The sequence below is a fragment of the Diplodia corticola genome (genome assembly GCF_001883845.1).
Source record: "Diplodia corticola strain CBS 112549 chromosome Unknown scaffold76, whole genome shotgun sequence".
NCBI lineage: Eukaryota > Fungi > Ascomycota > Dothideomycetes > Botryosphaeriales > Botryosphaeriaceae > Diplodia > Diplodia corticola.
The window spans coordinates 44,267-67,050 of record NW_017971555.1 but is presented as its reverse complement, the minus strand read 5'-3'; the positions used below and the strand labels follow the sequence as shown (position 1 = coordinate 67,050).

Here is a 22,784-nt window from a genome sequence, read left to right as displayed (position 1 = left end):
TCGCTCGCTCTCTCCGCAGCTGGGCACTCGCCTCGTGGCCCGGCCAATGAAGCCGGCGCATTCTGGCATACCTACCCCTCTCTTGGCGAGCTGAACGCCGTGTGTTACGAAGAGATCAGAATGAATCATTTTCTCCTATTGTCAGCCCCACCGCCTCTGGTGCAGACGCAATGCTGAGCACGTCATCTGTTCGGCTGCAAAGGAGATCCATCTTTGTGATGGCTTGCCTTGGGTGCAGCGGCCACTCTCGCTTCGAGATGGATGCCTCGTCTGTACACAAGTATGATCGTCGTGATCGATGGTCCCGATGGACGCTCAATCGAGTCAGCTTGCTGTCAGTCTACCCGACCGAGTGCTACTTACAGATTGCGTCAAAGGCAGTCAAGCAGTCAAGCAGCAAAGCCTGGACAGCGGCTCTGTCTCTTAACATGCACAATGTCCGAAGTCCGCAAAGGTCAAGCTTCTATATTAACGCCTCCCCGGAGCTTGTTTCATTCCCCACCAATGCGAAATAATTCCGCCTCGGCTGCGCGCGAACAGTCTGCAATTCGGCCCCTGCGTCCGGTTGCCTTATGATACTCTGGGTACCATCTCCAGCAAATGCCCGTGAAACACACAACCGCCTCCCGCCCGCCCGGACTTTTCCACCAAGGGCCTGAAACCGCTGATCAGATTGAAACACCGCCCGCCCCACCGTGCGAATGGCAGCAGTTATAAGGAAGGGGGGGGCTCCGCTGCTGTCCCGTCACTCAGCATCAGTCACTCTCTCGCTACATACTTAGCCGTCTCTCGTTTTTAAATCATGTACAAGTCCACTACTTCCGCAGCAGTCCTCGCGCTGGCCGCAGGCGCCTCGGCCGCCGACTACTCGGCCTGGGCCTTTGGCAACATGTTCACCCTCGGCCCCACCACCGGCGACGCCTACATCACCAAGGCCACCTGGTCCGTCGTGCCGCCCGCCGTCCCCACCGACGCCACCGACGAGAAGAGCGACCCTCCCTTCCTGTCGCTCTGGATCGGCGTCTCCGACTCCATTTCCGACGAGAACACTGCTCTCGTCCAGCCTCTACTCAACTGGTCTCCCGACCAGGACTCTCAGTGCGTGTCCACTCACCCGCCCCCGCCACCCTGCCCATGCTGACCCTTGTGACAGGGGGTGCCCTGCCTCGGCCTCCGAGTGGTGCGTCGACGCTTCCACCTACTTTTCCTGTGAGTGCCACTACGACATACGCCATCCAGGTGCTGACGCAGCTTCCCAGCCGGCCAGGTCGCCCAGCCCTACATCGAGGTGCCCAACGACACGCAAATCGACTTCGAAGGCACGTCCACCCATCTCCCCTCCCCCCTCCCCCCTGCTAACCAGCAAACACAGTCACCGCCACCTCGGACAAGAAGACGACCCAAAAGGTCACCATGAACAACAAGGTCGTCAGCCAGCAAGAGGACGGTAAGCATCAACAACGCCCCCCCACACTCACTCCCCCACGCCGTCCCACTAACCCCCGCACCAGACGCCGGCTGGCTCCCGACCTACCTCTACTCCAGCAACGAATGCTACCAAGACACCTGCGGCAGCGTCGGCGGCTACAGTAAGTTTCTTCTTCCTTCTTCTCGCTACCCACGAAAGAGGGCGACCCGCATGCTGAATCACTCCCTAACAGCCTGGTCCAACATCACCATCACCCTCAGCGCCGCCGACAAGGCCTTTGGCGACACCCTGTCTCTCACCGGCGCCTCGGGCGAGCTGACCACCGCGGATGACGGAAAGACGTGGACTGGTTCCGTCAAGATCAACGCCGACAACTTCCCTGCTAACTAGGCCGGGGACATCGTGTCCTTGGCGGAATGGCACAGGGGTGGAGTGGATGATGGGAAGCGGTAGACAGTGGCTGTATCCCATAGACGATGTGGGGCGCCCTCTACGCTTCCGAAAATGATATTTTTATCGCCAGTGTGTATCGGGTCTGTGTATTTTGCTTCCGCGTCGGTGAGTATCGTTCAGCGTCACTCAGCGTGCACTTGGCGTTACCAGAGTGTTATAGTCAAGTTCTGAGGTCGTGAGATCCTTACAATGTGATGTACGTAGCTCTGCAGTCCTCAACCGCTGTGTTCGTGATTTTAGGCAGCTCAACTTTCCGGCACCCGACTGTCTTGTATGAAGAAGAGTGATGCTTAGTGCTGCCATGCTGATGTGGTCTTACATTAACCTAGTTTTATGGCGGCCAGGGCCAAGACACGGAAACGAGCATGGTACGGTTGCAGACATGAACAATGTTAGCTTGACGGATTATTGGGGTGAATAACAGGTCCGTTCGATGTGTAAAATCTGTTGCGAAACGATAGTGAATTGACATTTAGCTACGTTCTATTTACGAAAAGTCTTTATTATGAAAAGAAAGAAGGTAAGGGAAAGGCCTGCTTTATATAAAGCAGGCGGTAAAAGAAAACGAATTTCACCGAAATAAGTAAAATAGTAATTCGTACGAGTTACAACAAAATCCACTTCCGAGCCAATCTACGCCTCGCGTTTGGCTTTGCTCACCGGTCTTCGTCTGTTTTGTCCCCGAATAGACAAAGACTATCCGAGACCTCACTGACATAATGTATGCCCGCAATGGTAGCAAGTAATCACAACAGGCACACCAAACCAAAGACCATCAGTGACACAAACGCGTTCCATCAAATAAGAATCCGGAGCTTTCATATCAACAAGTGCTCGTCATAAGCTGAACATATAGAAGTAAAACCCCGATCACAGCGAACCCAACCCTATGGGCCTCATTCCCCTCCTCCTCCACCGGAAACCGCATCTACACGAGCAGCCTTCTCTCCTGCTGCAAAAATATCCGCCTAAGCCTTCCACTGGCGCACCGCCGCCCCGAACCCCGCGTGCAAGTCCCCCCCCCTCTTCGCGTGCGGCGACGTCGTCGCATCCCCGGTGATCAAACTCGTCGCGTTCTCAACCACCTCGGAAAAGTGCATGATGAGGTCCAACGCGACCGTCTCCGCCTGCTTGGTCCATCCGAGCTCGGTGGGGAGGCGCTCGTTCTCTGCTCACCGTCAGTCTCCTCTTCTCCTTTGGGAAAAAAAAGGGGGGAGGGGGGAGGGGAGCCAGCAACATCGTCCAGCAACCCAAACCGAACCACTCACCGAAGAAATACTCGACCCACTCCCTGCTCACCGTCTCGGTGGCGTGGTCGCCAAAGACGATCAGCGGCGCCGCCACCTCGCCCAGGCTGAAGGCCTCGACCCTCGACGAGAAGGTGTAGTCCGGGTTGGCGGCGCGCGACTCGATCTGCCGGAAGAGCTTGCTGTTGGCGAGCATGGCCGGCGTGAGCGTCGCGTCCGTCCACCACGCGCGCGACGCGTCGAAGACGGTCTGGTTGAAGACGTGGTTGTTGCCGAAGTAGGCGTCCGACCGGCTGAGGCTGGCGTCGTGCTCGAGCACGTTGTGCCGGTTGAGGTGGTCGCTGAGGGAGGTGGGTGTTAGCGGCGTTGGAGTGGTGGCTGGGTGTGTGTGTGTGTCAGTGTGTGGTGTCGGCGCTTACAGCGTGAAGAAGGTGGCGTTGGGCTCGGGGTTGGCGATGACGGCCTGCTCCCACATGAGACTGGCCAGCGATTCGTCAAAGTTGAGGCCGGTCGACAGGGCGTGGATGGCGTTTGCCCGGGTGATGTTCCGGCCGTTGTGCGGGAGAAAGCCGTGGTTCGCCAGTGTGTTCATCATGGGGCAAGGGCCTCGGACTGTGGACGACTGTCAGCACCACCATATCGATTCGAGTGAGCGCGGTTGTTTTCATACAGTCTTCGGCGCCACCCGCAGCCCACTGGTCGATGGAGCCTTGTGCGTAGGCCAACGAGACGGCCAAAAAGCCAGCAGAAAGAGAGAGCTTCATGTTTGGTGGAAGAGGATTGCGCTGAGTGGATCTAGAGTGTGTACAAGAAAAGGAGCTTGTTGATCTTAAACAGAAGTGTAAAACAAAAGGGTTCTTATATAGTCCCCGCAAGGTGTAGGTCCCCTTCTAGCACTGCGCATGCGATAGCGCGATTACGACCAATGCGAGTACGACGGGCCTGGGCGTCGACCAGCAGTAGTGAAAGCGATTCGTATCTCGCTTTCAGTACTTCGCAACCAACCCGAGTACCTAAAACGTCACTCTTCCCCACCTTTGCCTCCGCAATTCTCGTCAGGCACATCCCCCTCCTTCCTATTGGCTTCACTCTTCCGGCCCAAGCCTTCCCGTAGCTTAATTGATCGTCCATCATGCTTGCTTGGCTGCTTGATTCAGGCAGTGCCGTTGCTGCCCATATCCCAAGCTTTGGATCTGTGCTGCCGTGTTGCTTGGTGGAAGAAGCTTCCACTCCATGGTGAGATGGGCCGGGAGAAGGGAATCCTCATGCATTGGGACCGGATCCAAACGAAACAAACGACTTGTTTGGAGGTTCACTGGTTGGTGTTTTCGGGTTCAGACTTGCATGGCTCAGCCCAAACACTGCCCCATGAGCTAGCAGCGCCGACCGGCCGGACTCGACTACAACGGCGATCTTCGGCGCACAGATGGAGTTCGGGTTCTCGGACTGAGATATCGCTTTCCTTCAATGCGTTCCTGGGTCTTGGACCTTCCAACCCTTCGTTAGCTCCGATTGCTGATCTGCTCGCGGCAAGTCGATCGGCGTCGTGTAGCCTATGACTGTCGACGAGTTGACAACAACGCGCGCTGCTATGGCCAGTGCCAACTCTTGGCTGCATGTCTCCTGTCTCATATGTTGTTTGACCAAGCCGGCATCGACGGTAAAAGGCCAGTGTCCGGCTCAACACATTGAATACGCACCGGATCATTTCCCCGACTTCCCGGCGGTGGTTCCGTGAGGTACCGGTGAGGCCAGGCTAGTCGGCATGTGTTTCGGAGCAAGTGAGTGTCTTCCCGGCCAGTGAACCAGCAACACTTGGGCCGCAGCATCACTTGTCAGCGGCTATTCTGGCACGCCATGACGAAGAAAGCCAAGGGTATGTATTAACTATTACATATCTAGGTGCTATACAATCGCCTGCAACGAAGCAAAACCGGAAACCATGCACCATTACTCCCCCACACCCAATTATTACCTCCCCGGCATCTCCTTCACCCCACCACCATACCTCCCATCCGCCGGCATCTCCTGCACCTCGCCCCCCTCCAGCTCCACGGGCGCATACCTGACATGCCCCCCGCCCGACGGCAGCTCCGCCACGCTCGCCACGCGCTCCCCCTTCATATTCGGCCTCCGCCCACCACCACCACCACCACCGCCCCCGCCGAACCCCCCACCCGCACCACCCCTCCGCTTCCGCCTCCAAACCACCCCCGCCACAAGCCCAATCAACGCCGCCGCCCCCACCGCCACACCCACCCCAACCCCGGCCTTCGCCCCCGCCGACAACCCCCCACCACCGCCGTCCTCCCCCCCCTCCGACGCCGATCCACTCGCACTCCCACTCCCACTCCCCGAATCCGTCGTACTCCCCCCATTCGCCTCCCCCTCCAGCGGCTCCAACACCCCACTCCACGTATCGTTCCACCGCCCCGCCGTCGGATGCTCCGTCAGCTCATCATCGCCCGTCGCAATCGTCTTGAGATCCTCCGCCGCAAACGCCGGCCCCGGCGCCTGCGCCAGCCACACGGACGCCGTGTGCCAGTTCTGCGCGAGGTGCGCGGCCTGCAGGAAGGCGCGGCCGAGGACGACGTCCGGCCCGCTCGTGGATGACGAACTGTCGCTGTCGTGCGGCCGGCACGGGAAATACGGCGTCGGGTCGCTGAGGAGCGGGTAGGAGAGGGTGAGGTTGAGGAGGGCGAAGGGGATGGCGATGGGGGTGGTGGGCCCGCTCGTGCCGGACTGGTGGAAGTGCAGCGTCAGGTGGTGGGGGGAGGAGACGATGCGCAGGTAGGAGGGCGCGCTGGTGTTCCAGAGGTAGAGGTTCAGCCCGGCGTCGTAGGTGACGGGGAGGTAGGAGGCGATGGCGGCGCAGGTGGCGGCGGGGAGGTAGAGGTAGGGGAGGCCCGGGTCGGGTTGGGCGGAGAGGGGGAGTGACGAGGAGGAAGAGGAGGTGTTGGTTTGGAGGAGGCCGGAGATGGACGAGGCGGACGAGGTGTTGTTGAGGAAGGCGGAGCCGCCGGCGGCGACGCCCAGCGAGACGTCGGCGAGGGAGAAGGTCGCGTTGGCCGAGACGGTGATGGGGTCCGAGATGCAGCGCGCGCGGTCGTAGCCGCCCAGGTAGAGCTTGCCCGTGATGTTGTGCATGACGGACCCGATGTGCAGCCCGTAGCTCATGGACGCGTACACGCCGCGCTCGTAGCCGAGCGAGAGGGTGAGCGGCAGCGTCTGCGTGCCCGCGGGCGCGTCGTAGGTGAAGGTGTCGCCGCCGTACAGGGAGTACTGCGGCCGTCAGTCGAGGTTCCGTGCACGAGTGTTGAGCCTTGGGGAACACTTACGTAGCCGATGCCCACCGTGTACCAGTCTCCGTTCGGGAAACCGGCAGTCACGTTGTCGGCGATGGCCATTGCGAGGCCGTCGAGGTCGGTGGTGCCGAGAGTGAGGCGCTGGGTGGTGTAGCGCATGCTGCCTTGCAGCGACATCAGGTCGGCGGCGTAGCCGCCATTGACGTCTGCCAGCTTCGACGGGGCGAAGTCGTCGCTGGTGGCGTTGCTGAAGATGTCGTGCGAGGACGAGCCGGACCAGGCGGCGATGTTGGGAATGACGCATCGGGCCGTCTGGTACTGGCACACGCTCGCGTTGACCATCATGGTCGTCTCCAGCAGCGACGGGTAGAAGCCCAGGACCTGGCCCGGGGAGTCGACGGGGGCGAGCAGGTAGGTCCATGGGCCGTCAGGGCCGGCTGAGGGCAAAGGCGTCAGCAACCAGCATCGTTCCCAGCCGACAAATTATACTCACTGCCTTCGTTGTCGAATTCAAGGCCCCATGGCCCCGAGGCGCCTGCCGCAGCGGCGAGGCCAAGCAGCAGAGCCGAACAGCGCGCCAGTCTCCGCATTGCGTGTATAGGTAGGTGTGTATGTACGTGAGCCAGGCCGCCCACGCGCGAGCGGATTGGGGCGCGGTTTTAATACCGGGCACAGGCGATCGTCATTCTGCATTGCTGTTCCTCGCCAAGAGGTGGGTGGGTTTGCATGGGGCCGAAGCTTCGCGGTGTGCATCGTCCTGCCGGTGCATTTGGCCCCCATGGTGGCCCCCGCCAATCAGCCCCCCCCTCCTGGGCAAATTGCAGGCAGCGCTGCTGATGCTTCCCGTGTTGCGCAGTGTTGCACGCATACAGTGTCGATGACATGCAATGGTGCCACGGTCGAGACGCTGCGCACCCGAGCCAAAACGCGGTCCAAAGGCGCAGATCCCACAAGGCTTGTTGTTGGGTCGGTAGCTACACAAGGCGCCCGGGGCTGGCGCTGTTCAGCGCTCGGGGGCTTTGGTGCGGTGAGGCCACCCCGGCTCCACTCGCTCGTCACGGTTTCTAAAAACACATGTTCGTGGCCCGCAATAATAATAACGTCTCTTATTTGTGAGAGGCTGCGCAGGAGAAGGGGATGATAATTGCTGCTCACTACTGTCAACCACCATCTGCCGAACACGGCTTCCCCACGCCCAAGTGTTGGGTGATCTGCATGCCGGTGATCTCCATTGCCGGAATAATGCTACGGGGGGGTTTTTTTTACCCTGCCGTAGGATTTGAGACATCATTACCATGCAGGTACAGTGGGTACAGGAAGAGATTGACCTGCGGCGATCTTTGGTGTGGGAAGTCGAAGCAGATGTCCAGACAGACGGAGGTATTGAACTGTATGTATGTACAAATGCATTCAACTCTATGTGCGATACATGCCGGTCGGTTAATTCTTTTTTTTTAAATCGCATATTCCCGCCCATCTCATACCGAGGGATGCACTACCGACACTACTCTACACTTTCTCGGTCCTCCTCAGCCACCGGCGAAAGCAGCCTTCTCCCCTGCTCCGTCCCCGTTTCCCTCTCCAGCACGCCAACCTGATATCTCAGCCCCTCACTCGCCTCGGCCAATCTGCTCTGCAACACCTCATTCGAAAGCACCTGGGCCTCCTCTCCCAGCTCCTCGCGTATCGCCTTGGCCAAATCCAGCACAGCGCGATACAAGCCCAGCCCCCTTCCCGCCTGGGCCAGCCTACTATTCCGCCTCGTGTACGCATGCAGCGCGACGAGCACGCCGGCCCAGACGTAGGTCAAGACGACGATGACAAAGAGCAGGAGGTACGAGAACCCCCATCGGTAGACATCGTTTACCGGCTTGCAGAAGCCAAACTCCTCGCAGTAGGCGTTGGGGTAGAATTCGTCGCCGTAGCTGTAACCGGGTCTGACGGAGAACTGGAGCGGGGGCGGTTGCAGTCTATGGCCGTTGAAACTGCTCGCGTCGGTCGACTTGAGAACGCCGCGGTTGACGAGGTTGGTGTCTGGTGCAAAAGGCCGTCAGCGACACCGGTTTGGGCAACTGAGGAAACCGCACCGCTTACATTCCAGCACGCTCTTGTACAGAGAGTCAGAAGCCGTGATGCACTGCCCTTTCTTGCCATCCGGCAGCCGGTCTCCGTCTTCGATGACGTACTCGCACGCCGCGAACTTGGCCCACGACGCGGTCGTGTTCTGGCCGCCTTTCAGCGTCATCTGCGGCTCCTGCGAGGTGCTGTACCCCGTCGCGGCGCTCGCGAGGGTGGGAAACGAAAGCACGTAGAGGCTGGCAAACAGCAGGCCCACGCAGACGAAGGCGTTCCGGGAGCTCCTCTTGCCCTTCTCCCGCCGCGTCATGTTCTGCGAGATCTGCGCCATGGTCGAGACCGACACCGTCTCAAACGCCATGGCGGCGAAGTAGTCGTACGACGCCGACCGCGTCTCCATGGAGCAGAGCAGCGCCCTGGTGAAGACGGGATACGTCAGCCAGGCGAGCAGGAACTGGCCGCCGCGGCCGACGACCAGGTCGAAGACGACGTCGATGCCCTTGGCCACGGCGAACTCGAGGCGGCCGAAGCCGAGCGAGACGGCGAAGGCGGTGCGCACGTCGAACGGGCTGTTGATGTCCGACATTCTGAAGTTGCCGTCCATGCACGCCCCGAACCGCACAATCGACAGCCGCGGCAGCCCGATGAAGACGAGCGGGAGCGCCACCACGAAGCCGACGAGGAGATACGACGCGGTTGCGGCTAGCAGAGGGATGCATTTGGCCGATGCCGTCTGGACATGGGGCTTGCAGGTTGGCGGGGACGAGGCAGTTTTGTCCAGCGGGACCAGCTCCATGGTTGGAATCTCACGTGAGAAGCGCGGAGACGACTGAAACCCGGACACATGGTCAGCGGGTCCCGCCGCGGTTGATAAAGTGTGGCCGAGAGGAAGGGGCTGGGTGCAAGGCTGGACGGCTTCGTGACTTGACCTGCTTAGGCTAGCTGCCGCTCTCGGCTAAGATCGCTACTCCGCTGGCTGCTAAATATAGGTGCGAGCTCCGCCCCAAGTAGAGCTGCGCCTGCTCCTCGATGGTGTGAGGCTGGTCCTGGAAACGCCCATCTTTGTCGACGTACTGCTGTCTCGGGTAACCGCCTGGATCGGTTTCCCCCCTTTGACGTCCAACAAGGGCTGGTGAGCCAGGGTTTGGCACGACGCAAAGTCAACCGCCCCCAACATGCCAAGAAAGGGCCGCCACATGAGGCTGACAGCACCCCATATAATAATGCTAAAACGAAAGGGGTCTGCTTGTTATCACGTCTGCGCTCCTCGTTTCCATGGCCAGCACGTTGCAAAATGCCGCTCCGGGACTACTTTGTTCTATTCACTTCCCTAGACTTCTACCAGAATAAGACAAGCTGTGACGACGCCTTCGACAACGATGTTGCCGGCAGAGGTGTAAGTAGCCGACCCTCGCATGCGACACATGATGCAGCTGACAAAAACCCCAGGTCGTCGCGTCTCTGGTGGTGTCGGCCGCCGCAACCACCCTCCTGGCCATATGCGCCCCGTTCCTGGACGGCATCGCCGGCTACGGGCTCCAAGGCGGGCTCCAAGGCTGCGAGGGCGTCTTCTCCCGCAGCATGAACGAATGGCTGTTCAGCAAGTTCAGCCAGCCCGCCCGCCAGCACTGCGACTTCCTCCGCAAGGTCCTCACCCGCGTCATGATCACGCTCGGGGACCAGCAGGTGCTGACGGGCATCGCCGTCCTCATCAGCGGCTACATCCGCGCCATGCAGAACCACTCGCAGAGGGTCGAGGACTACGCCCGGTGGCGGTACCGCCTCGTCGAGAACCACTTCTTCCTCATCGTCTACCTGGCCTGTCTGTCCAGCAGCTCGCACCTGGCCGCCGTCGTCACCCTGAAGCGCTATCTGATCGCCAACAAGGTGCTGGCCTTCCTGCGCCTGTCGCTGATCGTGCTGTTCGCCATGCTGCTCACCATCACCATCTGCCTGGCCGTGCCCTTCGGCCCGCCCACCATCCTGTATCTCTCCATCGAGGAGGACATCCAGACCGAGCAGCAGATGTGCGCCATCTGGGAGGAGAGCTACGGCGCCTGCAAGGACATCAAGCTGCATCGCTTCTGGCTCGTCGTCTTTTACATCGTCACCGTCGTCGCCGTGCTGTACCCCTACTGGATCGCCATCATCAACACCTTCGAGAGCTGGAACGAGGAGCTCGGCGCACACTTTAGGAGCTTCTGGCAGCTTGAGAGCAAGTGGCTGCCCATGCATTGGATCCGGAAGGCCTTCTCGCGCCTGGACAGGGCTGGCCCGGGAAACTTCTGGAAGGCGTCGCGGAGGGGCGTCAAGGCCGCGTTCTTGTTCCTGGCTCTGGGAAGCTCGGGCGAAGCCTACTGCCTGCAGATCTTGTTCTTCTCCGTGTCGCTGTTCTACGTCTTGCTGCAGCGCATGTCCAACAAGCCCACCGACGATCCGACGCTCTGCGATCTCTCTGCCGGAGGGACCAAGTGGGGGTTTGGTCAGATCTTGCCCATGATCTTGCTGGCTGCGCCCATCGTTTCTGGCGTCGTGTCGTATTTCGGTAAGTCATTGGCTCGTCGTCATTTGGTTCGTGCGGCTGACACTTGTGGCAGAAATCAAAAGCGATATGGAGAAAGAGAAGCGGAGGAATCAAGCCGAAGAGAAGGAAGCCTTGTCTGCTGAGCAAATCGCATGAGCTGCGTAGTTTTCATCATGTTCACGATCTCTCCGGCGTTTAGGTACACAGGGCCCTGTTTTTGCCAGCAATACCCTACTTCTTTTTTGGAGTAAGCTTATTTAGAGTTGCCCGTGTTGGTTAGACCATGTAAATTTTACTTCGCTTCCGTCATCCGGTGTCCGAGTTTCCGCTACTTATACGGTATTTGTCCGAACAGCCCCATCCGCCTTCTGCCATTGCACTTTACAACCTCACACCTTACACAACGACCATGAGTATACCGTCTCTCAGCCGCGCATGGAAACCTCTCGTATTTCCGAGCAAATGTTTCGTCCTTCTGACCTTGGACAAGAAGGTCGAAGAGGAGACGCTGCCGGACTACGTCGCCTCCCGATACTATCCGGTCCGGATCGGCCACATCTTCCGAGACCGCTACCAAGTCGTGGGGAAGCTGGGGTACGCCATCACCGCGACCGTGTAGTTGGCACGCCATCTGAGCTGAGTCAGTCGCACTCCCCGTCCCTGCACGCACCTGCTTACTCAACCGTCGGTTTCAGCCCATGTCGGCTGCATGTCGAATGGCTTGGGTGAGTCCACGCTAATCCGCCTGACACTTCTCTCTCTCTTTTCCACCCGCAGGGCTGGGACGCATTCGAGGGCGAGCACCCCTTCACCGACCACGATCCTGAGCTGCACGCTGTGCTTTGAGAGGCGAAAAATCTCTATGCGCGTTGACCGGTCGCTTGCATAGCATGTGGCGCCGTTGAGGGCGTGCAACGCCACTCGCCGGGTTGGAACGAGGTGTTCGCCCGGTCAACAGGAAGGCAATGCGCCTGAGGAGCTTCACACCAACCAATGTCTCTGCGGTGACGTTGAAAATGGGATGATGACGCTGGGTGAGAAGGCACTTGAGCGTGTCGAGATGTTTGACACTTTGCACCATTTGTATGATGACGCCGATTCCACCAGCAGCCCGGTCCAAAGCTCCCGGACGAGGTTGTGATCGTCCTTCCCTGAGGTTGAATCTCCGCTGCGGACCAGGAGGCTGGAGACGGCTATGCTATTGTCGAGGTACAGCAGTGGCATGCGGGCATCATGGAGCAGGCGGAGAGGCTCAAGAAGCAGGAGGAACCAAGTGTAGCGTCGGCTTGATCCCACCATTACTTCGATAGTGGCTTTACATCAGTTTAAATGAGTGCTTTTAGGGGCAGAAGCCTTCGGATATCGTCTTTGACTCCCTACCAAAATGCAAATGTTGCCCCACACCTACGGCCGGGTGTTTTCTCCGCCTGCCTACGTAGATATGAATTTCGACACTCACCGCAACGCCAACACCCTCGACCGCTCCTGCCACCCCGCAACATACATACATGCCTGTATCCTCGCCCAACTCACCGTCACCGCCGCCCCTTCCCAGAGGTGCACCGTGCGCTGTGATGACACTCATCTGGTGGTACACCTCCATCTCCGTCTGCGTGTTTCACTCCGTCTCCTCCAGCTCAGCAGTGGTAAGATGCCAGACTATGTGGTTTGTTGGAGCACTTTCCAGGACGAACTCGACGTCTCTGGCGTTGACTTTCGCCTTCCAGTGCATTGCTGCCAACGATCCTCACCGTAGAACTGATCAGAGTTCGCCGCACACGCCGCCTCCTACCAGGCGCAGAGAAAGAAAGGCAATCCTTGATTGAACCAATGCCTCCGAGCGGTTCTTGGGAACGATCTGGCATCTAATACCTCACAGTACCCCGGTATAAAGCACCCACCAGGTCGCCTTCGTTTCGCTCGGCATGCCACTCGTTCGGTGCATCCAATACGATTGATCTTCATCATCTATTGCAACAAAAAGTATTTCAATAGAGAACACTAACAAAACCGAGTCTCTTGGGTGATCACAGAGGCGTGGCTTCAGCCGGACTGTTTGTCCTGAATAGTTTGCTGAAGCTGGTATTACGTTGTGTTTATATACATGATAAAGAACAGCGATATCGGCAAGGAGTGACGTCGATGATAAGCACCATGATATCACGGTGCTAAACCAGCATTTTCCTGCTGATGATCGTGATGTAAATCTTTGCTTAGCAGAATTGGACAAAAAAGTAAGAAAACACGTATAGTCCTCTTCCTCGCTTTTGTGTATACGAGATGACACTGCGGCTCGACAGATATCTCTTTTGAGACAGATCCTTCTGACCGTGACATGTGGAAGATAGCCTTTGGACCGTTCGCGAAGAGTGGTGGCCAAAAGCAACCAGTATTCGCCTCCGTGGACACCAATACCCTACCATGACCTTGTACCTTGAAACGAACAAACAAGTCGTTTAATTCACAGAAGACATGGATATTGATATTAGACTTCGTTGCCAAGGCAGCCAGCGATAAGAAGGCGCGTTAGCCGCGAAGTTACTTGCTCATGAAGTGGTGGAACAGCGGCCGCTGGCAAAGTTGGCACCGGCAAAAACTGCCAGTGGAGCTACGTATATGCAATAATCAGACTCAGCATGAGTAAAAGGACCAACTTTCACATTGGGAGGAAATGTCGTGATTAGGGTTGGGGAAGGCGACAGCTGACTGGTCAGACGAGATGGATAGAGTGGGACCGGAGATGATCCTCAATATGAGACGAGGAGCTGGACACCATCTTCACGCAAGCAGTTAGCACGATCCGAACGTGATTACTACGTAAGCGGAGGCAAATGCAGAACGGACATAGCGCCCTATCGTGGCTCGGTCACTTTCCCTTTTCGAGATTTACCCTCGACATCCGGCCCGTCCTTACACCTAAACCTTCGAACGTCTCCACTTCAGAGGACAACACCTGCGCTGGCAGTCAGCAAAATATGGAACGATGAATGAATTCGATCATCTCCGGGGCCAAAAATCTCTTTCGCAGTTTGATGGATGCGTTGGAACCACTTTTCCCACTTCGGTTCCCACTTCGGCCCCCACGACCAGGGTAAAATGATCCACTCAAGGCCCTGGATTGAGAGGCTTGGCGTCGGCCACAGGAACCACCACTCAGGCCGCGTAAGCGACGTTCTTATCAGATGGTGCTGTGGGAAATATAAACATCACGCAGGAATACCAGGTCCAAACATCAACGACAGGGCCAAGTCAAAGGATCCTCACAGCGCACCATGGGTAAGGAGACGTTCTGCATTCGCCCTCTGGGCCATGAAAATGGTCCCGAAACGGAGGTCTTCCAGATGAGCGACTTCGACTACCTCGCCCCTCCCGTCTACACGATGCTGAGCCTCTGCTACAAACTGGACGAACAGCAGAGCCGCGACACGATCGTGCAGAATCTGAAAGAATCTTTACAGATCACGGTGGATCAATACCGCATTGTCGCTGCAAGGGTGCAAACGGAAGCTGGCACTGGGAGGCTGTCAGCTGTGAGGAAGAGAGATGGAGGCGTCAACTTCACCATCAACGTCATGAACGAGGCGGATGATTTCCTGGACTTTGAGACACTCAACCAAGCGAATTTCACCTCCGAGAAGATGGACGTCAACAAACTGTTCCCCGACGAGGTTTCCAAGCGCATCGCCTCCATATTCCAGGACACTTCGGATCCACCAGCCGTGGTTGTGCAGGCCAATTTCATCCGCGGTGGGCTCATCCTATGCGTCGCCGCTCACCACCGCATATCTGATGGTCAGTTCCTTGACTCTCCCAGCCACTTGGTCAAACTAACATGGAAATCCATAGGCACGGGAACAAACCAATTTGTCAATCACTGGGCCGCCAATTCACATGCGTTGAGTACCAAGGCTGCACTTCCCGCCTTCGACGTGTCCCGCCTCGATCGTAGCCCGCTATGCTTCCGTGGACCACCGCCATCCGAAGAGCGCATGGCCGAGCTGAAGCAGCAAATCGGTTTCGTCCACCACGCCGGTGAAGGCGACAACCCACAGCCATCCACAGAGCCCATCTCCCTCATCACACTGCACTTCCCCAAGACCAAGCTCGCCTCGCTCAAAGCCGACGCGTCCCCAACGCCGCAAGACGCCCAAGGCCGAAGAGACTCAGCCACTTCCTACTCCAGCGACCCGGAAAAGTCGACGTCTGCCGAAGACGCCGCGCTCGGCAGCTCGACAACAGACACAACCGCCGCCGCCCCCGTGTCCTGGATCTCCACCTACGACGCCATCGTCGCCACAATCTGGCGCGCCGTGACCCGCGCCCGCCTCCCCGTCTTCCACTCCCTCCCGGGCGGCCCACCCGCCACGTCCTCGCAGCTCCACGCCGTCGACCTCCGCAGCGTCGCCGGCGTCCCCGCCACCTACTACGGCAACGCCATGGCGCTCCCCACCCAAACGCTGCCCCTCAGCACGTTGACCTCACTCCATCCGCCCGCGTCATCCTCCCCCTCCCCATCGGCGCACGGTCACCAGCCCGCCGACCCCAGCCTCGCCGCCGTGGCAACCGCGATCCGGGCGGGCATAACGCGCTGCTCGACGCGCGCCACCGCGGCCGCGACGGCCGAGTGGATCGCCGGCACCGCCGACAAGAGCCGCGTCACGCTGCCGAACCTCATCGGCACCGGCCTGTACTGCACCAGCTGGCGCTCCATGTCGTACTACCGCACCGCCGACTTCGGCTTCGGCCTGCCCAACCGCGTGCGGCGGCCCCCCATCGTCGCCGACGGCATCGCGTTTGTGTATCCGCAGCGCCCCGAGGAGTGCGGGGCGGCGCCGGATGAGGGGATCGATGTGGTGCTTGGGTTGGCCAAGGGGACGGCGGGGAGGTTTTTGGCGGATGAGGAGTTGTTGAGGTATGCGAGGGTGGTGGAGGGGTAGGTGGTGGAGAGGTGTGTTTGGGTCGTTGCTGTAGAGCCAATGTGGAAGAGTGGTCCCGTTTATGCTTGGCTGGGTTGACAATTTGTACCACGAAAGAAATGACATGGTCGAATATATGAACTACAATCAGCAGGCGATGAATTGGGGACATGGCAGGCACAAACCGCAAAGATCAACCTTGCTCTTCTCCGCAAGGATGCCCCAGCGTGTTTCGAGGAGGACGCGGTTCATGATGCCCTGGTGTTGGGCCGTGATCTACCATATGTCTACGGCAAGTCTTCGCGTTGCATGCCGCGAGGGTTGAACTGATGAGAATTATGAAGGCATCTCCTGATTCACTCCTTCGTTCGTCCAGTACTTGTCGGAGCTGCGAGTCGTGATTGAGCCATTGCATACCCCCAACTGAGATGACTGGTCAATGTACAGCCTGGAACAACGGGTGATACTATTCATTGGTCTATGCTGAGGCGTCGGCCAGGCAACCATGAAAGTGGTGGATGCGCCTGAGACCTGAATTCGGGCAATATCTCGGAACAAAGAGTAACCTCAAATAAAGCTACTAAAGGCTCCCTTCCTTTAGGACCGACTTGACCAATGTCTTCCGAGTTTGTATGGTCAACTACTTGGTTGTCTTCCACTCAGGTAGGAAGAGCAAAAGGGGCAGATGGAACTGAAAATATCGCGAGAAGGAAAAGGATTGTTGAAGTAGCCGATAGCCGTAACAATTGTAATCAGCCGAAAAAGAAGGGCTATGATGATGACGAGCATTGCCTGGAAGATCATGATGGAAGTTGAGATTCAAGCCACGGTCTTGAGTGAGAGACAATTAGGCTTCGGGCCGAGGTTAAAGCTACTGCAGCCGCGGCATATATCACGTGCTATGATGCCTTCCAGACTTGGGATGGTTTTGGTGTCTTTCACGTGATGGGACACCACTTCACTGCCGCAGTGCCGGTAATTAAATGTGCAGTGCCCTTCCAGCGCTGTTCGAATGCAACACGGATTCCTGATTGGGCTAACTGCTTGGCAATGCTGTGAAGACTTAAACATGCTATACGTTCAAATTCACCGGAAAGTCCAATTTTGCAGCTAAAGATTGCTTGAATCTAATGGATTGACTCCTCTAAGGGGCTAACGCTTCGTAGGAGACTAAATACAAGATGAGGGAGCTAGCCCTGATTTGGTGTTCTATTCTGGGTATCTACTATCGTGCGGCGTCTCGATCTTCAACACAGATGACCTAGGTGCGGACATCGGGATCGCCATCGCGACCATCCCTGTAGCACCCTTCAGCTCATGCTTGGTGGTGGGCTCGGCGGTGGGCTCAGCTGAGATGCTTTGCACAATGGTTCGCAAAACCAGCGAGATATGGTTTGATACAATGCCTGATGTGGAAGGAGAAGTAGAGTCATCAGCCTTCCAAAATTAAGGGAAAGGAGAGAAAAAGATAGCTACGCTCCAGGGATAAACAAACGGAACTGGGATTCCGCAAGTGGCACTCTACGTCCGTTGCTGAATTTCCCATCAAATTCTGCAGAGGCTATGGAGGTGGTTCCGCGTCCGGCGGGTAGTGCGGAGTTGCTCTTATCCAGATCGATCATACCTACCATCCGAATATCACCCGTTTTGACCTGTCGCATCCTCGGAATCATACCTAACCTGCATTGAGCATTCCCTTGTAAAAATTTTCAGTGCTACCATTCCGAAGCAAGAAGGGACTGTACAATCGATGCAACAATTTCCGGAAAAAGTTAGTGGGGCTGCGCTGCGCCCCACACGAAGTGGAAAGTGGCCAGCTGAACAGATGCGGGCCTTTCGAAATAAAAAGTAAATACGGTGAGGAGAAAATAGAAGTTGGGGGCCAAACACTGCAGCATTAACAGGCAGCTTCACAGCCAAGAAGGCCGACTTCGGTTTTTTTTTTCTTGCCTTCCTACTTGGGGAAAATGTGTTACAGTAGCGATTCGTTTCGCCGATGATTGTCCACTTCACGGCCAATATATAATCGGGGCCACGAGTACCAATTCGCAACAACAGCTTCACCTTACAAAATATTTGTCCATGGCACACGACAACAACACTTTGTCCGTTACACAAAGCGTTCTGGACATTTGGAACGATGCACAGGCCGAATTCTTCAAGTCATCCTCCATACCGCGGAGCGAGTGGGATGAAACTGCAGGATCTGTGAAGAAGCCTGAGGTCTTGCTGGAGAGATTCCGAAGCGCGCGACACCCGGACGGCCGATTCAACAAAGCGTGCGAGGTTGTTGGAGCTCACCTCAGCCAGATTCAAAGCGCAGTCAGCCTCGTCAAGTTCACAACAGACACAGTTGCAACGGTATGTTTGGAATGATGCCCGTCATTCATCAGCCCGCAGCATGGTTGTTGATTCGTGAAACCTTAGTTCGCGCCTGTCGTTTCGCCAGCTTCGGTCGTAGTGAATGCCTTCGCTTGGCTTTTCAACTCCTTCGCAAAGGTTTCTGACGACTTCGATTCAATCGAAGATTTTTTCCAGAAGATGGCGAGCCACTTCGACAACTTGTCTCTTTTAAGCGGCCAGTTCGGCCGTGTGCAAGAGCTCGACCTCTTGAAGAGATGCATCATTGAGCTGTTCGCATCCTCTCTCAAAGTCTGCGAGATTGCCATCGAACAAGCAAGCCACAGAACAAGTAGGGACGAAAATTTTATTTTGCAAGCTCAACATGCTAACCCCACCTCTCAGAGACATGGCTGCGCAAGTTCGCCGACATGGACACGCTGAAAGACCCACTGTCGAAGATGGCCAAGGCGGACAGCAACCTTGGCCGTTGTGCTCAGATGACGGGTCTGGCTATTGGTACGAAGACATACGCCGCAACCGGAAGAATCGAACAGGGAGTTGAGGAAGGCAATGAAAGAGGCGAGCGACTCGAGTTCCAGCTCAACAGGGTTCAGCAGAGCAACGAATTCGACCAGCGCGATGCCATACTCGACTGGCTGTCGCCACTAGACTTCCACCAGGTGCATCGAAGCTTGGAGCAGCGAGTCTCTGAGAGCCCTGTCGCCGGTAAATGGCTTCTACAATCCCAGACCTTCGAACACTGGCGCGACCAGGATCTCCATCGACTCTGGTATAAAGGAAAGCGTAAGACATACCTACACGTAACCACATATTTATAGCCGAGACTGACATCATTTAGCTGGCGCGGGCAAAAGTGTTCTAGCGTACGAGCCGTTCCTTTATACGACCTTGAACAGGAAGCTAAGCTTAAACCAGGTCCATTGTCGTCAATCACCTGCAAGAGTGGGTGGAAAGGCACAGCCCCCGGCCTAGTGAAGCCTTCGTCACGTGTCTGTATCTATCATACAAGGAAAAGCCCGACCTGGAGCACCTCCTCGGAAGCATAGCGCGCCAGATCCAGTCTCGTCTGCCTGAGATTCATCACAAGATCCAGGAAAAATTCCAAGAGTATCGACAAAGCGGGAAGGGCTCCGATGGCAAATTCCACAATCCGTCACTGGCTGATATCAAGACGTTACTGTCCCTGCTGGTCACAGACTCAACCTTGTATGTCGTCGTTGACGCCATGGACGAGTGCGCTTTCGACATCCGTGCCCCTCTACTCGCTCACCTGAAGCAAATCAAAGTCAACATCAAGATCTTGGTGACTTCCAGAAACATGAATCATCTTGACAAGCTCCAAGAAGGATTCGAGAGGAAGGACATCGAGGCTCACGACGATGACATGAAAGAATACATCCAAGGCGTCATTCAGAAGCATCCAATTCTCGAAGGCTACAGCGACGAGATTCAAGACGCAGTTTGTCGCAGATCCGGAAAGATGTAAGCATCACGCCCTCCATATCCCATCTTAACCTTTGCGAACGAGCTTATACTAAGACTCCACAATCAGGTTCCTAATCGTCAGACTTCATATGGATGCATTGGCAGATGTTGAAGTACCGGCAGAAGTCTCGGATGTCCTTGAGACTCTGCCAGAAACCATCCGAGGCAGCTACGAGAACACAATGGCTCGCATTCGTGACGGCACAAGATCGAAACAGCAGTACGCGAGGACCATCCTTGCTTGGATCACTTATGCCCAGCGAGCGCTCTCTGTTCGCGAGCTTCAGCATGCCATCGCCGCGGAGAGATCTTCGGGGAAAATCGGCAAAAGAGATCTGCTTCCAGAACGGGAGATCACCTCGTTTTGCTGCGGACTAGTCATCATCGACCTTGATCAAATGGTCCGTTTCGTCCATTACTCAGCTCATGATTACTTCCAAACCATCAAGAGCAAGGAATTCCCGGACTTCGAGAGCCGCGTCACACTCGCCTGCGCCAGGTATTTTTACATGGCATCATTGCAGCAACCGCGCGAGGACAATGGGTCCTCAGGGACTGATAACACGACCGTCGACGTGCTCGATGAGCTGCCACTTGCTCGCTATGCGGGAGAGCATCTTCATCGGCATTGCCGCCGGGTTTCCATCACCTCGGACGATTCAGATCTCTCCAAAGCAGTCCACACTCTCGTTCACAACAAGGCAAGCCGAGAATTCTACAGTCGCCTCCTTTTCGAATTCAAAACCTACTACAGCAAATCATCCATTCTAGACGGAAACGACCGCCGGTGGAGTGATTTCGACACTCCAGGTGCACCGCTGGGGCTGTTGCACATGGCTGTTTTTCTAGGCTGTACTGCGCTTGTTGAAGAAATGGTCAAGGATGGCATAGCGGACGTCAACGCAATCGACCCTTACGAACAGTCGGCTCTCATCGTTGCTCTTAAGAACGGCCTTGACGATGTCGCCGGAGTCCTGCTTGACTCTGGGGCAAGCGTTGATCTCTTGTCGAAGAGGGGACATGTGGCCTTGCTCTACGCGGCAGAGAGAGACTACACAAAGGCAGTCGAGAAGATGATTGGTATTCCCATTGTCCCTAAAGTGGACGGTATACTTCTGATCATTGGTCTCTTGGCCGAATTCCTATTCATGATCATGAAGCTTGTGATCTCGAGCAACTTTCTTGCCAGAAATCTACCAGAAAGCGCCCAGAAGGCCCTACATGGAGCACCTCTAGCGGAAGCTGAGACAGTGGACACCATGGAAGTGGACAGATCACTTGACAGGTACAAGGGACTTCTTCCGCTAGCCTACAGAGGTGATGCGGACGGCATTCTTGCTCTACTCGACTGTCGTGCATCCGATTGCATTGATATGCGATTGGTGAAGAGTAGAAGTGTCGAGGATGACGAGTATTTCTACGACAGCGATGACGACAGCGATGACGACGACTACGGCTATTTCTACAGCGGCTTTAGCAGTAGCGACGATGGAGATGGCGATCACGATGACAGCGACTCCGAAAGCTTTGGAGAGGAACTCAATGACCACGAAGGGACCGATAGCGGCTACGGGGACGACCGCGATAGCAGTCCTGGCCACGTACAGAAAGCTTCTGCGGAGGAGAAAGCTACAGGAGCGACATGCAAGAAAAAGCAGGTGGACATGACTGAGATAAAAACTGCTTTCTTGAAGACGGCCTGTTTCTTAGCAGCTGAGCGCGGGAATCATGATACAGTCGAGGTGCTTCTGGAGCATGGTGTGAACCCGAACCTGAGGAACTTTCAAGGACAACCCCTACTGCACAGAGCGACGGCCAGAAACAAACTCGACACAGTCAGACTTCTCCTGGAGCACCATGCGAAGGTAGATCTCAGAGATGCAAATGGTAGAACGGCTTTGATGGCGAATGCCGACGTTGGAAAAGACAAAGGTAAAGCGCCCCATGATTATAAATTGTAATTTCGCCGTCGTTTTATACTAATACTTTTTTTTTCTCAAAGTCCTTAGTTTACTCCAAGAACACGGCGCGAGAACAGATCTCACGCAAAGGGAAGGTATCCACGAGCTATACGAAGCCGCAGTGTTTGGGGCAGTTCCAGTCGTCAAGTTCTTCCTCGAAAACGGCACAGATCCTTCCATTACAAACCATTTCGGGTGGGCACCACTGCATGGTGCTGCCGCCAACGGACATCTGGAGTGTGTACGTCTCCTTCTGGAAAGGGGAGCGCATCCTTCCCCGATTTCCGACACCGGGACAACACCTCGCGATTTTGTCGCTCGTGGGGAAACGCACTATGACAGTATTCTCACGGGGAAAAAGCATTACAAGGCTGAAGACCAACCAACGGATAAGCTGAGTACAGCCGATGTGGAAGCCCGGAGAGATGAAATCATGAGCTTGCTCTTCAGGTATGGGGCGAAGACTGCTGACGAGCTATACGAGGCTGTTGAGCGTGGAGAGCTCGATTCCAGCAAAGCCCAACGGGCCGAGACCAACTGGACTGACGACGACTGGTGGACAAAACGTAGAGCATATCAGTACCGAAGACAGAGGAACAAGAGGAAATAGCGTAGGAGAGGATGCTATTCATGCTTAGCTTCTTTTGCTTTGATTTTGGTTCCTGTTTTTTGTAGGTAATAATCATACGTGCTTGATGCGATTTCGATTAAATGTGAATGCGCAAACAACGTTCTCACATACGCTAAAGTGAAAGCTGTCGCTTGGTGCCGAAAACAGTAATGCTGCACTCCCTGTACGATGGTTGTCAAGGAAGACGGAACCTTAAGGTAAAGCTTATCATTACGACTATATCAGCCTCAAGCCAAGTTCGACAACGATGCAAACCCCAGACATGCAAATTGGCGAGGCAGGCTTATATAAGTGTCGCGTTTGCGAAAGCTGGCCATTGGAATGGGAAGCGAGGAGAAGGAGACATACCAAGGCGAAATGATTTTGGATCTGCAAACACGGCAGCGCACCGTT

At 56.2% G+C, this 22,784-nt stretch overlaps 7 protein-coding genes across 7 annotated transcripts; 4 read left to right on the top strand and 3 right to left on the bottom strand.

Moving 5' to 3' along the window:
• Nucleotides 1–802: 802 nt before the first annotated feature.
• Nucleotides 803–1,819, top strand: BKCO1_7600022 (uncharacterized protein; the record flags this gene model as incomplete). The annotated part of the gene is made up of 5 exons (XM_020278985.1): nucleotides 803–1,098; nucleotides 1,154–1,209; nucleotides 1,373–1,447; nucleotides 1,512–1,589; nucleotides 1,662–1,819. 5 exons carry the CDS (start codon nucleotides 803–805, stop codon nucleotides 1,817–1,819), a joined length of 663 nt encoding a protein of 220 aa, XP_020125904.1.
• Nucleotides 1,820–2,850: 1,031 nt separating this feature from the next.
• On the bottom strand, nucleotides 2,851–3,893 carry BKCO1_7600021 (chloroperoxidase protein; the record flags this gene model as incomplete). The annotated part of the gene is made up of 4 exons (XM_020278984.1): nucleotides 2,851–3,050; nucleotides 3,151–3,470; nucleotides 3,549–3,741; nucleotides 3,800–3,893. 4 exons carry the CDS (start codon nucleotides 3,891–3,893, stop codon nucleotides 2,851–2,853), a joined length of 807 nt encoding a protein of 268 aa, XP_020125903.1.
• Nucleotides 3,894–5,100: 1,207 nt separating this feature from the next.
• BKCO1_7600020 (aspartic-type endopeptidase) lies at nucleotides 5,101–7,024 on the bottom strand (the record flags this gene model as incomplete). Its single annotated transcript, XM_020278983.1, has 3 exons — nucleotides 5,101–6,411; nucleotides 6,468–6,871; nucleotides 6,928–7,024. The coding sequence occupies 3 exons, from the start codon at nucleotides 7,022–7,024 to the stop codon at nucleotides 5,101–5,103; spliced, it is 1,812 nt and encodes a 603-aa protein (XP_020125902.1).
• Nucleotides 7,025–7,938: 914 nt separating this feature from the next.
• On the bottom strand, nucleotides 7,939–9,306 carry BKCO1_7600019 (uncharacterized protein; the record flags this gene model as incomplete). The annotated part of the gene is made up of 2 exons (XM_020278981.1): nucleotides 7,939–8,468; nucleotides 8,529–9,306. The coding sequence occupies 2 exons, from the start codon at nucleotides 9,304–9,306 to the stop codon at nucleotides 7,939–7,941; spliced, it is 1,308 nt and encodes a 435-aa protein (XP_020125875.1).
• Nucleotides 9,307–9,804: 498 nt separating this feature from the next.
• BKCO1_7600018 (crispr-associated helicase cas3) lies at nucleotides 9,805–11,190 on the top strand (the record flags this gene model as incomplete). The annotated part of the gene is made up of 3 exons (XM_020278980.1): nucleotides 9,805–9,906; nucleotides 9,960–11,055; nucleotides 11,108–11,190. 3 exons carry the CDS (start codon nucleotides 9,805–9,807, stop codon nucleotides 11,188–11,190), a joined length of 1,281 nt encoding a protein of 426 aa, XP_020125876.1.
• Nucleotides 11,191–14,306: 3,116 nt separating this feature from the next.
• BKCO1_7600017 (trichothecene 3-o-acetyltransferase protein) lies at nucleotides 14,307–15,971 on the top strand (the record flags this gene model as incomplete). The annotated part of the gene is made up of 2 exons (XM_020278979.1): nucleotides 14,307–14,826; nucleotides 14,881–15,971. The coding sequence occupies 2 exons, from the start codon at nucleotides 14,307–14,309 to the stop codon at nucleotides 15,969–15,971; spliced, it is 1,611 nt and encodes a 536-aa protein (XP_020125883.1).
• Nucleotides 15,972–18,032: 2,061 nt separating this feature from the next.
• Nucleotides 18,033–22,370, top strand: BKCO1_7600016 (ankyrin-1; the record flags this gene model as incomplete). The annotated part of the gene is made up of 7 exons (XM_020278978.1): nucleotides 18,033–18,311; nucleotides 18,378–18,642; nucleotides 18,696–19,097; nucleotides 19,153–19,177; nucleotides 19,230–19,796; nucleotides 19,867–21,731; nucleotides 21,802–22,370. The coding sequence occupies 7 exons, from the start codon at nucleotides 18,033–18,035 to the stop codon at nucleotides 22,368–22,370; spliced, it is 3,972 nt and encodes a 1,323-aa protein (XP_020125884.1).
• Nucleotides 22,371–22,784: the final 414 nt, after the last annotated feature.